General features: G+C 38.0%; 2 protein-coding genes across 3 annotated transcripts; one reads left to right on the forward strand and one right to left on the reverse strand.

Annotated features, from left to right (window-relative positions):
- Positions 1-6,104, forward strand: washc3 (WASH complex subunit 3). The gene is made up of 7 exons (XM_017716358.2): positions 1-234; positions 376-474; positions 1,596-1,661; positions 2,036-2,167; positions 3,477-3,593; positions 4,181-4,245; positions 4,355-6,104. Exons 1-7 carry the CDS (start codon positions 184-186, stop codon positions 4,446-4,448), a joined length of 624 nt encoding a protein of 207 aa, XP_017571847.1. The 5' UTR covers positions 1-183; the 3' UTR covers positions 4,449-6,104.
- A 1,220-nt stretch (positions 6,105-7,324) lies between these two features.
- On the reverse strand, positions 7,325-15,011 carry dram1 (DNA-damage regulated autophagy modulator 1). 2 transcript variants are annotated; one of them, XM_017716357.2, is made up of 8 exons: positions 14,891-15,011; positions 14,619-14,776; positions 13,572-13,639; positions 9,975-10,117; positions 9,111-9,288; positions 8,886-8,944; positions 7,899-7,991; positions 7,325-7,716 (listed from the first exon to the last, which is right to left on the reverse strand). In XM_017716357.2, exons 2-8 carry the CDS (start codon positions 14,747-14,749, stop codon positions 7,672-7,674), a joined length of 717 nt encoding a protein of 238 aa, XP_017571846.1. In that variant the 5' UTR covers positions 14,750-14,776; positions 14,891-15,011; the 3' UTR covers positions 7,325-7,671. The 2 variants fall into 2 exon arrangements, with proteins under 2 accessions (XP_017571846.1, XP_017571845.1); XM_017716356.1 differs by lacking the exon at positions 14,891-15,011 and having other exon boundaries at positions 14,619-14,877.
- Between the last annotated feature and the right edge of the window lie 1,781 nt (positions 15,012-16,792).

Consider the following 16,792-nt stretch of genomic DNA (forward strand, 5'->3'; position numbering starts at 1 on the left):
GTGACTGCCCGGAGAAGTCAATCCCAGCGGGTCAGTGGAGGACTTTTACTGCGGCGATCGGCTTTCCGCAGACGGAAGTGCCACAGGTCACGCTGAAGTCACGTGAAGAGGTGTTGATGCTGGACGCTGAGCAGGTTTAAACCGAACGGGTCTGTAAAGGTTCTGGTCTGAGCTGTGATTAACATGGATGAGGACGGGTTGCCGATTGTGGGCTCGGGGGTGGATCTGACCAAGGTGAGTTGTTAGTTTCGGTTCAGACCGGCTGCCGCTGCTGTCGGTGCTGAGAGCTTGTTTACTGTAGATGTAGCTCGTGTACAGAAGACGAGAAGAGAATCGCTTCTGGCTCAGAGCTGTAATGTGCATGTTCTCTGTTAGGTTCCTGCCATCCAGCAAAGAAGAGTCGTCGCTTTCCTAAACCAGTTCATTGTCCACACGGTTCGGTTCCTCAACCGCTTTTCCACTGTTTGTGAGGAGGTGGGTTCACGTTGACGTTACTGCTGGTTTACGAGGTTTTACAGCGGTGGGCTTTACATTCTTCATAAAGCTGAACCGTAATTGTTGGTTTAATTAGCATATTTGTGTATTGATTGTTATTTTAGGAAAGCATTTGGAGTTAAGAGTACTGTCACAGACATAACCCGTATGATGTGCATCATTCTTGAAGGGGAGCTCCACCGACTTTTATCTTTTACATACGTAAACGGTTCAGTTGTGGACAGTCAGAGCGGTTTCGTGTTGAAAGGTTTTGTTCTAGAGAAACTTACTGAGTCAGAAATGTTCACAGCGGTGGTGATAGGAACCAGACGTCCATCCATCCATCCATCCATTTTCTAAGGGTGCTGGAGCTATAGACACACACGGGCAATTTAGGGCAACACAGGGGGCATGTCCAATTGGCCTTACTGCATGTCTTTGGACTGTGGAAGGAAACCCACGCAGACACGGGGAGTCCCCTGGTCACCCGGCCGGGGAATCGAACCCAGGCCCTCCTCGCTGTGAGGCGACAGTTCTCCACACCACGCCAGGAACCAGGCGTCTGAAGAGTTTAAAGCTTCTGAAGGCTCCCTCTCAATGGCTCACTGGCTTACAATGTATTCTAATACATTCATAACAGAGGAATGTGTGAAGGGTGGTGTAAGGCAATATAGTCCCCAAATAAAAACCAATTTTCCATCATCAAAAATACATATAAAAACTCAGAAGACATATGTAGGTTCACTGGTGGTTTTGAATGTTAAATAAAAAGGCTATATTTGTGTTGAAGACATTGCAAGCCCTGTTTCCTATCACCATCACTGTAAAGGAATCTGTATCTACCATTTCACACCAAACCACTCTGAATGACTGTTTACATTTCAAAGATTGAAATATTCTGAAATTTTGAAAAAGAAATGGTGGAATTCTCCTTTAACTCCCTGGTGAAAAACGTCTGCCAGGGAGTTTGAAGCAGGTGGGTGTAGTAGTACTGTGGCACATCTAGACCAGGAGTGAAGAACAAGTACACTGCTCTTTAAAATTGAAACTAGGGTCATAGAAATATGAGAGACTAATAGAAAGCAAGGTCATCATAATACCTGCTTTATCTTCTATTGTAGAAACTTGCTACTGTATCATTACGGATCCAGCAGATTGAGACGACTCTCAGCATATTGGAAGCAAAGGTAAATCGGCATTTACATTGTTAAAATCTTTGCGTAGTCTTCGGGAGGTGACTTTGACGTTCAAAGCAGCGTTTCACAGTTCAGAGCCTAAAGTCAACCCTATGCAGAAGGAAAAGAGCTGAGAGACGTTCCTATTGGACAATCCTCAACTCAGAAATCCTGCTTTGTGAAATACTTTCATGGTATCTGGCACAGTGGCAACAAACGCATACAGTTCCTCTTGTGGATTAAGGTATAGGGACAGTTAGCAAGGTTTGCTAACCTACATACACTCAGGATAGCAGCTCTGAACAAACAGCGTGAATTCCTGGTTTGTAAACTGTCTGCCTTTGATTACCACTTGGAGTTTTATTTGTTTGTTTATCACTTTGAAGCTGTCCTCAATCCCAGGCCTGGAGGATGTGACGGTGGATGGAGTGAGTCAGAGGCCTTCTGCTCAGACTAATGGGCCAGCAGTGGGATCCAGTGGTACTGCAGCTCCAACTGGTCCTTCTCCCTCTTCTGAGGTAGACCTTCAAGCAAAGTCCCACTAAAACCCTATATTTAAGGAAATGGGAATATTAATCTTTTTGAAAGAGAGGGGTCAGTGTTTCACAAGCATTGACAGTTTCCTGGCTCAGGACTCCGTCCATTTGACAAATATGGTCCCAAGAAAGTATTATATCAGGGGTCCTCATAATGTTTCCACTAACTGATGAAGTTTTGATAAACAAACAGTCAAATCTAAACTTTGGAATATATATGAAACTCATGTTTTCTTATCATCTGAGACTGTATACCTATCCCGATTGTATTTTTTAAAATCAAAATATCACAAATTAATCTAGTAATTAAAGATGGAAACATATGATTGTGCGTATTTCCAAAAATGTAAGGCTTGACTAGCTTATTTATTAGAGTCTTGGCTTGTGTTCAGACTGACAGCCTAAATCTGATTATTGTCATTGTATCCAGATGTGTGTTTTATGGTCGTTTTCCAAGCCACCTTGTGGATGTGGTTTGAAATCTGATTACAGTCAGATTTTTACTTCAGTCTGGACCCTCTGGTTGCTCAAATTGGAATTCAGAGTGTCTTTTTCATCATTTCCAATGTGACAAACGACAACGATGTGAAGTCCAGAGTGGCTGAATATTATTGCCAAATATTCATGTACATGCCAGAGAATTTTAAAGAGTTTGGATTGCAAGAGATTGCACCTCCATCTCTCCTGCATCTGTGTTTGAATTCCACATCTTGAATTACTGGCACCTACGTCGTTACTACAGAGGTTGTTCAGGTCCGTACACAAAAGTCTGTCTGATTTAAATACTTGCAAATAGCACTGCAGTCATCTCGAAAGATCTGATTTGAGAAACAAATCCGTTTTGCCTGCAGTCTGAACATAGCTGTGTTGTCTTGGACAGATGTTTAAGATGTTAGCGCTGTGTGGAGTCATCGGAGTCATCAGGTGTTAATAAAATAGCTAAATCTTAAGAGATTATAACTTGTAAGGCCTGGTTCAACTTTGTCAGCTTTTCTCAACTTTGTTAAAGTGTTGACTAAACTGACATACATAGCTTTTCTACAGTTAACTCAGATTACATTTAGCCACTAGGCAATCATGAATTCAGAAATTAAGGGAACTTAATTCCTTAACACTGATACCATAGAGCAAAAGTAGTTTATTCTCAAAAGTGCTTTGTTTCTTCCATTCCAGCAAGCAATTTACTGTAAATGGAGCACAAATGAATTCATTCACTTTTGTTAAAGAGTCCAATGAATTAAGACTTTATTGTTGGTACTCATATGTTGACTGTCAGTTTTCCTATTTGCAGGATCCTAGACAAGGGCAGGAGAACCCTCAGGAGCACAAAGGAGAGGCAGTGGCAGAAAATGTGATGACTGTAGCCAAAGATCCACGATATGCCAGATATCTCAAAATGGTGCAAGTGGTACGGTACTGTTCTTTCTCCACCTTGAATTTAGGGCCCTGGGATAAATTGCCTTTTATCATTATTGGGATGTGAGTTTCTGCAGGCAGCGCCAGAGTGATCAGATTAGATGCAACAAGTACTTCTCTGCATTGGGTTTGAACCCTGCTCTCTCACATACTTCCACAGCTAAAAGCTATTATACTGTGATGGTGCTTAAGAGTCAGGAGAACATAATGTGTGCTTGAAGTTGCTCTTCATTAAACTCAGATCCCAGAAAAAGAAGGGGAACCACCTAATCTGATTGGCTGAGCCCCCTTTGAAGCCATTGTACATCCCTGATATACACACACACCCGGCCTCACACATTAACTCAATTCTGTATTCATTTTAAAGTGATTCTGCATGAATTGTGATGTTCTGAAAAACATTTATGCTGCTCATTGAATAAACCAATAAGCCATTAGAGCCCATGCATCAAGGTGATTTTTACCATGGTTCAGAAATGCCAGGCTCAAGTGTTACAGTTGTGTAGTCCTAGTAATGAGGTGAATCGTTGTCTAACAGATTAAACTGACAACTGCTGTTATTTCCACTTCATCTTGTAGGGTGTTCCAGTCATGGCGATAAAAAACAAGATGATCCTTGAGGGTTTGGACCCCAGTCTTTTAGAGTGAGTAGTTTCAGCACCAACTGTTGCTTGTTGCTCTAATGCATGTGCGCCTCTATACATATGCAGATTTGTGACTCTTATTGACTCCGATGTTTTATTTCTTACTCAGTTCGCCAGATGCCGCAGTTCCAGACGGTGGCAAGAAGGTGATGGAAGACCAAGATGATGACAGTTCAGGCAGCGAATCATCTTTCAGCGACTGATCGGTTCTGGTGCTGCAGCAAGTCATGAACTTTACACTGTGATTAACCCTGTTCAGCTCTACACAGTGCAGTACATGCTATGCTGTGGATGGACAAGGAAATGTCAGTTGGACTAAGTATGTGCCACTAATAGCCTATGAGTGGCTCGTATGTGCCTTAGATGTGGCTGAGGCAGATCTGCAGAAGGAGGAGTTACAAAATGGTCAGCATTTGAGTAGGTAGCACCCTTTGGAATGACAACTGGATTAATTGCCTAATGGTTCAAATGCTTTTCTAATTAATGTATGCATTTTACTTACAGTTGTATACTTCATCTCATGTAAACGAAAATGTAGATTAATGATTTGGGGTTTAGCTGAAGGATCAGGGTGACCAGCAGAAATGTATGGTAGTATTCAGAAGTTTAAGTCCGATGTGTTCGTGTTAAATACGAAGTCGGTATAAACACTTTTCGTTGATGTTGATGAGCTGCTTTTGGTGGTTTTCAGATACAGTGCTAGGCAACATCAGAGTCCAACCTTCCTGTCAAAACGGCCATTAAGTAGTTGTTTTTTCAGCGTAAGAACAAAAGCACAAAACATATATTTAACAGAAAATGAAAAAGAAAAGCTGAATAAACACTGAGTATATCAGATCTATCAGTATTTCATTTGTCCACTTTTTTTTTCTAGGGTTAATCTAATGCAACTTTAACTCTCTCATCCTTTGATCTTACAACCAACCGGTTTTAGCTCTGTCCTCCTAATAAAAGGTTCCCAAAGGAATCACTGGCATTATGTTCTATATGATTTAAAGATGTAGAAAAAGTGGGAATTCTAACAACTCTGCAAGAGCTGGACGACCACCAAACCTGTCACCATGGATAAAGCTCCACTTTTGCTCCATGGTGTTTCTGTCCGTCATTACTCTGAAGTCCACACAACACTATGTCTGAAAGGATGTGTAGCTGTTAAAAAGTCTTGTTAAAAATTTGCCCTGGAACCATGTGGAGTAGAGTTTTATGGACTGTTGGGATAAATTTTAATTGAGATTACCAACTTCTAAGACTGAACTTTGGAGTTGTGGAAAATATTCCTTCAGATTTCCTTTAAAAAAAAAAAACAATCTAAAAGTAACTCTTCCCAAAAGAATGAAAGCTGTAGTAAAGACAAGGAGTGCACACCAGGGCTGGGCAGTATGGCAGTATTTAACATTATTGTGATAATGTCACAATTTGCTTTTCTAGGCATATCACAGCCATCATCTGTCCTTAAAAATACTTTCCAACTGTCTTATTAGGGCACAGTATGTTAAAATATACAAATACATGTTGTGACATATCATGCATTGTGAAAACATCTTGAAATATCATGATATTAGAGTTTTTGACACATCACCCAGCTCTTTAGTGGCCACACTAAATACTGAAAATGTTGATATTGTATTTACTTGTTGAGGCTTCTGTGTAATTTTCCATTAAATATGTGTTCTTTGTGTTATTCCAGATGATAAAAGTGGATTAATTTGTATTTAAAGGCCATTTTGACTGGAAATTAAGTACATTGACTTCTACACAGTTGGTTTACTTGTACAGCACTAGTAAGTCTACAAACCCCAAATTCCAAAAAAGTTGGGGCATTTTGTAAAATGCAATAAAAACAAGAATCTGTCATTTGATCATTCTCTTGAACTTTCATTTAACTGACAAAAGTACAAAGAAAAGATTTCCATTTTTTTCACTGACCAACTTACTTGTAGTTTGGAAATTTAAATCAGAATTTGATGCAATACGCTCAAAAAAAGGTTAGGACAGAGGAATGCCAGTCGGACGCACCACACACTCTGTGTCTACAAAGCCATGCTGTTGTAATACATGCAGAATGAGGCCTGACATTGTGTTGCTGAAAAAACTATGGACTTTCTGGGCAAAGACGTCGTCTTCGCAGCAAATATCTCTTTAAAATCCCAGTACACGTCTCTGCGTCAGTGGTACTTTCACCCATAGGCAAGTCACCCATGCCATGCCACATGTTGACTTTTGCACTTTTTGCTGATAAAGGTCTGAACGGTCCATTTCATCCTTGGCACGGGGAACTTAAGACCCAGTTTTCCGAAAAACAAGCTGACACATTTCCATTGTCTTTCAAACCATACAAGATGAGCTCGGACCCAGAAAACTCGGCGGTGTTTCTACAGAGAATTGAGGTATGGCTTTCTCCTTGCATAATAGAGTTGCATTTCTTTATCCAGCGGTGAACTGTGTTGACAATGGTTTTTGAAGTGCTGCTGACATTGCCCTACATGAACTGAGATTTCTCTGGATTCCTGAATTTTTTCACAATATTATGCATGGTAGACGGTGAAAGACCTAAATTCTTTGCACTGTTGTGTTAAGAAATGTTCTTTTTAAACTGTGACAATTCCATTTGGCACTAAGTAGTGAGCTTGCAAAGCCTGAGCCTTCGGTGGATGCTCCTTTTATACACAATCTTGACGCCCTTGTCTCTTACAATTCAGTTACTTCTTGTAAAATCTTTAAAACTTGAATGTTCTAGAAATTATTGTTCTTATTTTGCCTCTATCCCACCTTCCACCTTTTCTGAGTGAGTTGCAGGCATTAATTTCAAAATTTGCATTGACAAAATACAATCAAGTTGGTCAGTGAAAGCATTGAATGTCATCAATTTGTACTTTTGTTAGTTAAATAAAGGTTCAAGACAATAAACAAATAACATATTCTTGTGTTTACTGCATTTTACAAGATGTCCCAGCTTTTCCTTAAATGGGGTTTGTAAACTCCCAGAGTATTGGTAAATGGTCAAGCACAATGTAACCACTAGACTGTAAGCGGTAATGACAACATCATGTGCTTTCATTTCACAATCCATGAGTCACACTGGGTAATCATATGACTATTTTATTGCTGGATCACATTATTAGTTGGGCAACATTAAAATTACATGGACTAAAGTGCAATACTGTTACCAATAACGTAGGTCCTTGTTTGGAATACAGTAAATTCTGTAATTATGCCTTTGTGATTAGTTACATATACAAAAGTAAAAAAAAAATATATATATACAACGGAGACTGATTACAAAACACACATTTGACATTTGAACACACATTGATTGCACACATTTAAAATGGTTACAGTCTGTAAAAAATATAAATTCGTTAAAAAAAAATTAAAAAACACTTGAATAATCGCACAAAGTGTCGCAGTCGCAGTGTAACGGTACAGTCATGTAAACTCCAGTAATTCAGCTTTCACTTTCAGGGTGAACTGCTATAGGACAAAACAAAAAGAAGAAGAGTCAGTCACATGCTACCATCACAGCCTGGTCACATGTTCTAAGGTTAAAGAAAATAATAACTAGGATTCAAATCATTCCCATTCTTTCTGTTACTGTTGTAGCTATTGCTCTCAGCTGTGTATCAAAGTGTACGGGTTGATGTGAACCAACTGACCTTGAACTCCTGTATATATGTGAAAAAGAAGAAGACAAAAGTGAAGGAGACTATCCACTCGCTCACAGCACTTGCCAAATGGAATTTGTAGTTCTAGACCAAAGAGAGACAAACATTAAAGATCATATTATGTTCATTTCGTTCTTAATCAATGTAATTATGGAAATAGAGAACAGGAATCCTACACTATATGTCTAAAAGCATGTGGACAACCCTCCTAATAAGTGTTTTCAGGGGTTTCAGACACAGGATTATAAAATCAAGCACATAACGTTGCAATCTCCACTGACAAACGCAGACAGTAGAATGCGTCGTACTGAAGAGCTCAGTGACATTAAATGTGGCGCTGTCTTAGGATGCCTCCTTTGCCACAAGTCAGTCTGTGAAATTTCTGCATCTGCCCATCTGGTCAACTGTTCGTGCTACTACTGTGAAATGGAATCGTCTAGGAGCAACAACAGCTTAGCCATGAAGCGGTGGACCACGCAAGCTCACAGAGTGGGCCGCTTAGTGCTGAAGCATCTACCACATAAAAAATGCCTATTCTCTGTAACTACATAGTTTCAAACGGCCTCTGGAAGCAACATTAGAACAAGAACTGTGCGTCAGGAACTTCATGAAATGGGTTTCCATGGCTGAGGTGGTGCTGAAGAGTTGCTTTCCTGCAGAGTTTAATTCCAACCTGTATCCAATATGCTGCCCTGCCCCTTACTAACCTCTAATACACCTGATCAGACAATCAGGGACTTGGGAAGAGGCTGATTAGCTGGAGCAGGTGTGGAAAACTGTGGTTGAAATTAAGTTCTGCAGGAAGGTACCTCTTCAGGACCAGGGTTATAGACCACTGTGTTAGTTCTCTAAGTTAAATCCCATGAGCTTGAATGTTTTCTGCATCAGACTTTCATATTAATAAGACAAAACTGACTACACTAGAGATACTTTATCGCTATACTTCCGTCCACAGACAGGTAAGTGAGTATACTGCACCTCGTCTTCTGGGTTCCAGTGCAACTTGGTTACTTTCACCAAAAAAGCAAAAATGATAGCTTGAAGAAAGTTAAGGAAACTGCACAAGCACATCCTAAAATAAAATGCAGACATTTACAGAAGGTAAAACATATACTCCTGCTAATACTACTGTTTCAATCATTAAAGTCCACTAAGACAGTTGTTTATTTTTAAATCCTGATGGAGTCAAAATTTAAAGGATACTTGGAAATGCTGCTACGAAGGCCACAATGGCAAAGATGGTGCGGATATAACACACACGCTTTGAAGCACCATAAGGATGAGCCTTATGTGAGATTATGGTCTGAAGAATGATGTAAACCACGCCAGAAAGGAAGAAAATAAAGGCACCAATGTCATGGACTGTCCCCTCCGTAGTTTCCTAAAACAGCACGTTAGAAAAAACATGCACATTTATTGTGTATTTCTGAGTAGATACTTGATTTCATATGGGTAGTACTATCACTAGGCCAGGTAACACAGTGCGGCCCAAGAGTTTCAAAAGCTTGGTAGGTTAACAATCATCAGAAATTGCTAATGCATCATTTAAAAGACTCTTTATAGTTACAGATGCAATATTTGTATTTTATTCATAAATCTGACAGAAGTAGCATTACTAAGTCTGGTAAAAAAAAAAAACATGCTAAGATGCAGTGTGTTTGTGCTGCTGGAAGTCCTGTAAAGCCTGAAATAACAATTTAAAAGTAAAAAGGCATCAGGTCGGGTTTTGTGGCAGTTTTTAGGTCTTTACATATTAACCTCAAGCGTTTAGATCTCAAATGTAAGATCAATATTACACTGATGAAGGTATAATGGCAATAGTAAACAGTTCTCTCACATCCTCAGATCCATGTTCTTCACCAAGTTTGGACTTTTTCAGTACTCTTTCAATGCACTCACTATCATCAAATTCATCCACTCAGGGAAGGGGTCTGAAACCCAACTGCTGTTACAATTACACATTTGCACCAGAGAAGTCTCCAAACCACCCGGAGGATAGCTTTAAGATGATTGTTTACTTGCTTTTGGCACACTCAGCAACTGAGATGTTAGTTTTAGTGGACATACCTGGAATGTAGCTACAACACACATGCCCAAACAAGAAGTGACGGCAAAGAAGAGAGCAGCTTTGTTCAGAGCAGGACTCACTCCACCTGTTATCTCATTCTGTCTCTCCAAAAATTTATATCTGGCAAACATGGTGGCAAACCCTAGAAAAAATAAAGTAGGAAATAATATGTTAAAATGTTAAATTGGATAGTTTTACTTCTAAAATCTGATTGCTGTCTCAGTCACTTTCAGAGCCATGGTAAAATACTCCATATACTAGAGACAGAGGTATCGGGCCAACATCAGCAGAACATGCTGGATTGGATGTAAGAAGGGTAAAGAGAATGAATCTGAGTCAGTCCTTTAGTCAACCTATCCTGAAATAGTATTCACGTATTTGAGTAGTTTGATATTGATAATCTACTTAATCATAAATGAGGTGCTTCAATTGAAAATAGCTCAGTGTAAAGCTTAGTAGGTTTTTAATAAAAAAACTAGATCTATCAGTCTTAGCCAATAGTTACGGTTTCAATAATGTTACCAAAAATGAAAAGGCTTGTCTACTACATGGATCATTCTACCAAATTGGTTTAAAGTCAGAGTTGAAAACAATGGGCCTCATTCACCAATATCTTGAGATGTCGCATTCATGTGTTCTTAAACCACAGAATTGTTCACAACTTTGTGCTCTTGAGTGTGCATTTTTTCTTATCAGCTCCACTCATCTGATTCATACCAGTGCAAAACGCACTAACACAGCACCACCATGTCAGTGTCACTGCAGTGCTACGAATGATCCACCACACAGATAATACCTGCTCTGTGGTGGTCCTGTGGGTGTCATTGAACGTCAGTGTGAAAGGGGACGAACAAAGTGTGCAGAGAAACAGATGGACCACAGTCTAATTGTAGAACTATATGCATTGCCTGCTTCATGTTGTGCCTAATACACCTTAACCGAGGTACAAACGCCGTAACATGTGGCCTTAGTTAGCATACTGCTTATACTGGTCTTAGTTTGTTGCCTTGACCATACTGCACCACACTTACATACATTCACAGTTCACTTAAATAACTACCTACTTATTTGCATTTATTGAACACCTTATGAGCTCCACCTACATTGTAAGTCACTATACAGCTGTTAAAAGATGTACAATTATTATTATTAATTATTATTATCCCATTTATCTGTTTCTGACCACTGGAGAGCTGTTGATCATTATTATGTGATTACTGAATTGGTGAGCCACTGTTAACACAGCAGTACATCTTTTTATTATGATCATAAATTTTGCTGTCATGATAATATGCTTTTGTGAGTTTATTGTGGATATACTCAGTACGCACACACTGACCTTCTGAACATATCATTACAAAAATATATACTTATTCTTGTTTAATTGTATTCACTGCAGCGCAGCAAGGTGGATCCTCAAGGGATGTGTTTTCAGATAAAGTGGCCAATTAGTGTACTCAGTACCAGTACTACTGTGAAACACTGAAATCGCCATGGGTCAGAATCTAGTCTGTGTGAATTACAGAAAGTCACCCAGTGGTTTAAGTTTCGATTCTTAAGCCAGCATTTGAGGTTTAGTCTCTTAGGACTATGTGTCTAGGCTTGCTTTGTGACAGTCTGAATTCCAGCTGGGTCAGGCAGAGGAGAATTTGTTTCATTTTCTACAGAAAGAGAAGTATGACTGCTAGACCACCAAAGCAGTAATTCCGTAGTTACTTAAGACAGTCCCTCCTACACTTAACCTTGTGAATACAGAAATCGCATAATGAGAATAAATCAGATGAACGGTTGCATGTAATTTCCCAGCACCATCGTGGGATCAGGTGACTGAAAATAGTTTCCTTAAGTTGCCAGATCTAGTTTTTCACTACTATGGCCATGTAAAGACTTAAGTAATAGTAACTTAAGTAAATAAGGTCTAATTTAATTGTGTTCTGTAAAAAAATGTGTGATGATGTCAGTTAATCCATTTAAATGGATCACAAAATGGAAAAGATCATTTCAGTATAGATTGAAACCCCAGTTTCCTTAACAGTGGTCAGACCATAATTCTCAACCATTTCTGCTTATACTATACTATGTCCAAAAAAGCTGTATCTCTGTGTTTTTTTCAGTGTTTATTGTTCCTCATCATTTAAACACAGCAGATGCCACATCAAGACTTCATGATGAACTGACCAACAGATATGATCAGAAATGACTGGTTGATTTTTGTAGTACTAAGAGAGCTTTATATGTTTCTAAAGAACCCAGTCTCTGTACAGGCTGATCGTTTAAAAGAATGTTTTCTTTTGTATCTTGTCATAAACAAAAACAAATACAGCTGCTGGTAAGACGCTCACCACCTCCAAGGACAAATGAAACGCTGTTTCTGAATTATTCTATATTTATTTCAGAAGTGTTTTTGTAGGAACATCATTCTGTAGGTACATCATCATGAAGACCCTCTTGTGAAAGGTCAAAAGGAAACCGTAGATATTTATTTCTGCATGCACTCATTTTGAAATCAATTTTAATATCCAGTAATCTCAACATTTGGGCTAAACTATGTTTTGCTTAGTATAACAGACTCATGCATTACGAAATGCATTCATTCAAGATGTTTGTTTGTTTTGTTAAAAGTAGAACCTCATGTTTATTTGGGAATAATATTGTGTTTAGCGATTTTAATGGATTTTACTGTTTGGTATACTGGACATTGGAATTAAGCACATTAAATCTGCAAGATTTAGAAAAATGAATATATTTATTACCGTCAGGACAACAGAAAACGAACAAAAAAGATAAAAACCCTGTATTTCAGATATGTTATTTCTGAAACAGCAATGCATGATTTCTGTCTACAACGCTGGGGTCTCACATTAGATGAATGTAATGTATTTAATATTCCATATGAATCTATGTGAAATGTAAAATGGATTATGTAATGCTTTCTGACTTTTTTCCGTCAATGACCTTGACCGTTTCAACCATTTCTTCATTCTAAATATAGTATTGTATATCAGTGTACATGATGTGTGTTAAAAAGCACTTTGTTTATTATCACGATATAAAATTAGTCAATATTTTAAGGGACATTCATGCAGACGTCCAGGCACTTCCAGGAATTCAGAAACCTTTCTATGCAGCAGAACTTTCAGTAAACACAGGAACCTTTCAGTGCTTACTTTGCCTTGTGATATAACTAGGTGAAAATAATATACATCACTGTTGTCGGAAGAAAACCTAATATCTCCATTTATGTAATTTTCCAGTTTTTCCCATTATGTGAAAATAATATTCATGATGAACGGACTAAAATAAATGACCTGTAAAAGTGAAGTAGGTTTTTTTCCTTCTCCTGTAACGTTACTATTTTGAAGATGCTAGGCTTTGTACAGGCAACAGTTATATAATAAGTTAATATTAATTTCAATCATTTTTCAAAAACTCACATTTCATGCACCTACGTCCAAATGTCCAGTACATGTACACTGAATATCGCGTTTCCCAGTAAATGTTTTATAACAAAACATTATTTGTTTTTAAAGTGTTTAGTCTTGGGACTGAGGAGGGTAAAGGACTACGCACGGAATGAAAGCATAACTCACTCCCACCTGCAAAGGCTGTGATTGTTGACATCAGGCCAAAAATGCAGCTCTCTGGAGGGATCGCCCCAGTGTCACTGAAAAACAACACAGCCGCTCTGAAACACTTTCAAACACTTACAACAGTGTAATTATTCATTACTACCGCAGTCTAACAGCACAGCTGTTAATGCACATCACAGAACTGAAGTATTAAAAATGCCGTTCTGCTTTTCTCTGTAGAAAAAAGACGATTAAAACCATTTAAAACCTCAATATTTTGCTTATTGGTGTGAATTGGGAAATCCCAGGCTTGTTACATAATAAGGCTTATTATCCAGTAGCTATATGGACTTCAGTGCAAACTAGCTGAGCTATTCTTAGTTTATAGAAGTGTGTAATAAAAGCCATTTCAGGGCTTATGGGGTTATCATCAGAGGCCACTGGTTTCCTGTTGGACACCTTTAGATGCGTCTGGACCCAGCTGGATCCTTTACACTGTAATATCACCATTGAGAAATGTCAACACATTACAAAAACCATCAGGAACCAGCAGAAGCACTTGATAGTTTCGATGGTGTTTGTTTGGTTTTTTTTTTCAGCAGAGTTGAGTGCTCTGGAAACTTCTTCCCGTGTCTAACTTGATGCCTGTCCTCCTCGCACTAAAGGGTGGGTTTTCAAGCATCTACCAGACTACCTCAGACAGATTTGCAGCTTCACTTGGCAGTGAAAAAAAAGGAATTTAAGATCTTTTATTTGATTTCTACGTCCTGGTGATTGGACCCCTCCTCTGAAGCGCAGGCTTCATTCAAGGCATCGACTCTTCATGGTAAAACGAAACTAAAGAAGTTTTCACAGAAAAAAAAAGACTGTTCCCCTTCCTCCACATTACAAACAGGCAGAGCACAGGGCTGAATTACACAGCGGTTACAATCAGAACGATCCACTTTTACGCCAATCTATCACTTCATCGCTCTTTAGTGCTCATTCAAGCTTGACGTGCATGGAAGCCCAAACTTCCTGGCTTGCAGGGTGAAATAACAGAGGAGCCGATTGATGAAGAGTCGAGTCGCTCACCTTATGTACGGGAAGACCACGTCCACATGTCCTTTGTACAGGGCAATTATGTAGTTGACTATAAAGGTGCTTGATGACCAAACTACCAGAAAGGCTGGTAAGCCGCACAGTCCTTCTTGAAACCAGAACATCGTGCTTCAGAGGTATCCGCATCACCCCTGCGCAGTGAAGAAAAGATGAAGGAGAGCACAAAAAGAGACGCTTATGACCTCCGAGCTGCCATCGCCCTGCAAGACTCTCTGCCTGTCTAACTGTTCGGCCCGCAGACTAACCTGAGCTTTAATACTCCCCCTGTGTCACGTGTTCACTTTGGCTTGAAAGCCAGGCGGCTCTTCCTCATTGTGTTTCCCTGCAGCGCTTTACCGTTAGCGCTTGCCCAAGTGACCGAGCCACTCTCGGCCTCACTCGCCTTTTCCTCTTTTCCCTTCGCGAGAGAGAACGGCAGAGCATTTTTCCTGGCTTTGTCACGCGTTTGCTTCCCAAACGACTGTTGCACTCTGTCTCACACTTCTGCTTTACAAGGAGCCGGCAGTTCGAAATGTACTTTATTAATTATTATTATTAATAGTAGTTAGACTTTTGTTTTATTAATAGTAGTTACAATTCTATTTTGTAAATACTAGTACGATTCTATTTTTAGGAGAAGTTAGGATTCTATTTTATTAATATTGGCTAGTGTTTTATTCTTAGTAGTAGTTAGAATTATATTCCATTGATGGTAGCTAGAGTTTCATTTTGAGTAGTAGTCAAAATTCAGTTTTATGAATAGATGTTAAAATTCTGTTTTTTAGTAGTAATCAGAATTCTATTCCACTGATGGTAGCTAGAATTTCACTTTGAGTAGTAGTCAAAATTCTATTTTATGAATAGATGTTAAAATTCTATTTTTAGTAGTAATTAGAATTCTATTCTATTGATGGTAGCTAGAGTTCTATTTTAGTAGTAATTCTATTTTATGAATAGATGTTAAAATTCTGTTTTTTAGTAGTAATCAGAATTCTATTCCACTGATGGTAGCTAGAATTTCATTTTGAGTAGTAGTCAAAATTCAGTTTTATGAATAGATGTTAAAATTCTGTTTTTTGTAGTAGTTAGAATTCTATTCTACTGATGGTAGCTAGAATTTCATTTTGAGTAGTAGTCAAAATTCTATTTTATGAATAGATGTTAAAATTCTGCTTTTGTAGTAGTTAGAATTCTATTCTACTGATGGTAGCTAGAATTTCATTTTGAGCAACAGTCAATATTCAGTTTTATGAATAGATGTTAAAATCCTGTTTTTGTAGTAGTTAGAATTCTATTCTACTGATGGTAGCTAGAATTTCATTTTCAGTAATAGTCAAAATTCAGTTTTATGAATAGATGTTAATATTCTGTTTTTTAGTAGTAGTTAGAATTCTATTCTACTGATGGTAGCTAGAATTTCATTTTCAGTAATAGTCAAAATTCAGTTTTATGAATAGATGGTAGCTAGAATTTCATTTTCAGTAATTTTTAAGGCACCAAAAGTAATTGGCTGTTCAGTTGTTTCTGGGGCCATATGTACATCATTATTTCATACAAAATAAGATTTCATTTTCAGTAATAGTCAAAATTCAGTTTTATGAATAGATGTTAAAATTCTGTTTTTTTGTAGTAGTTAGAATTCTATTCTACTGATGGTAGCTAGAATTTCATTTTCAGTAATAGTCAAAATTCAGTTTTATGAATAGATGTTAAAATTCTGTTTTTTAGTAGTAATCAGAATTCTATTCTACTAATGGTAGCTAGAATTTCACTTTGAGTAGTAGTCAAAATTCTATTTTATGAATAGATGTTGAAATTCTGTTTTTTGTAGTAGTTTGAATTCTATTCTACTAATGGTAGCTAGAATTTCATTTTGAGTAGTAGTCAAAATTCTATTTTATGAATAGATGTTGAAATTCTGTTTTTTGTAGTAGTTTGAATTCTATTCTACTAATGGTAGCTAGAATTTCATTTTGAGTAGTAGTCAAAATTCTATTTTATGAATATATGTTAAAATTCTATTTTAGTAGTAGTTAGAATTCTATTCTATTGATGGTAGCTAGAGTTCTATTTTAGTAGTAATTCTATTTTATGAATAGATGTTAAAATTTTGTTTTTTTAGTAGAAACTAAAATTCTATTTTAATAATGGTAGCTAGAATTTCATTT

Source organism: Pygocentrus nattereri, chromosome 11, assembly GCF_015220715.1.
Source record: "Pygocentrus nattereri isolate fPygNat1 chromosome 11, fPygNat1.pri, whole genome shotgun sequence".
Classification (NCBI taxonomy): Eukaryota; Metazoa; Chordata; class Actinopteri; order Characiformes; family Serrasalmidae; genus Pygocentrus; species Pygocentrus nattereri.

Coding starts and splice junctions, on each gene's coding strand:
- washc3 (XM_017716358.2), top strand. CDS start 184: ATGGATGAGGACGGGTTGCCGATTGTGGGCTCGGGGGTGGATCTGACC. Junction 475..1,595: donor TTTCCACTGTTTGTGAGGAG/GTGGGTTCACGT, acceptor CTTCTATTGTAG/AAACTTGCTACTGTATCATT. Junction 1,662..2,035: donor TCAGCATATTGGAAGCAAAG/GTAAATCGGCAT, acceptor ATCACTTTGAAG/CTGTCCTCAATCCCAGGCCT.
- dram1 (XM_017716357.2), bottom strand. CDS start 14,749: ATGTTCTGGTTTCAAGAAGGACTGTGCGGCTTACCAGCCTTTCTGGTA. Junction 10,118..13,571: donor AACAATCACAGCCTTTGCAG/GTGGGAGTGAGT, acceptor TATTTTTTCTAG/GGTTTGCCACCATGTTTGCC. Junction 7,992..8,885: donor ACTGGAACCCAGAAGACGAG/GTGCAGTATACT, acceptor TCTTTGGTCTAG/AACTACAAATTCCATTTGGC.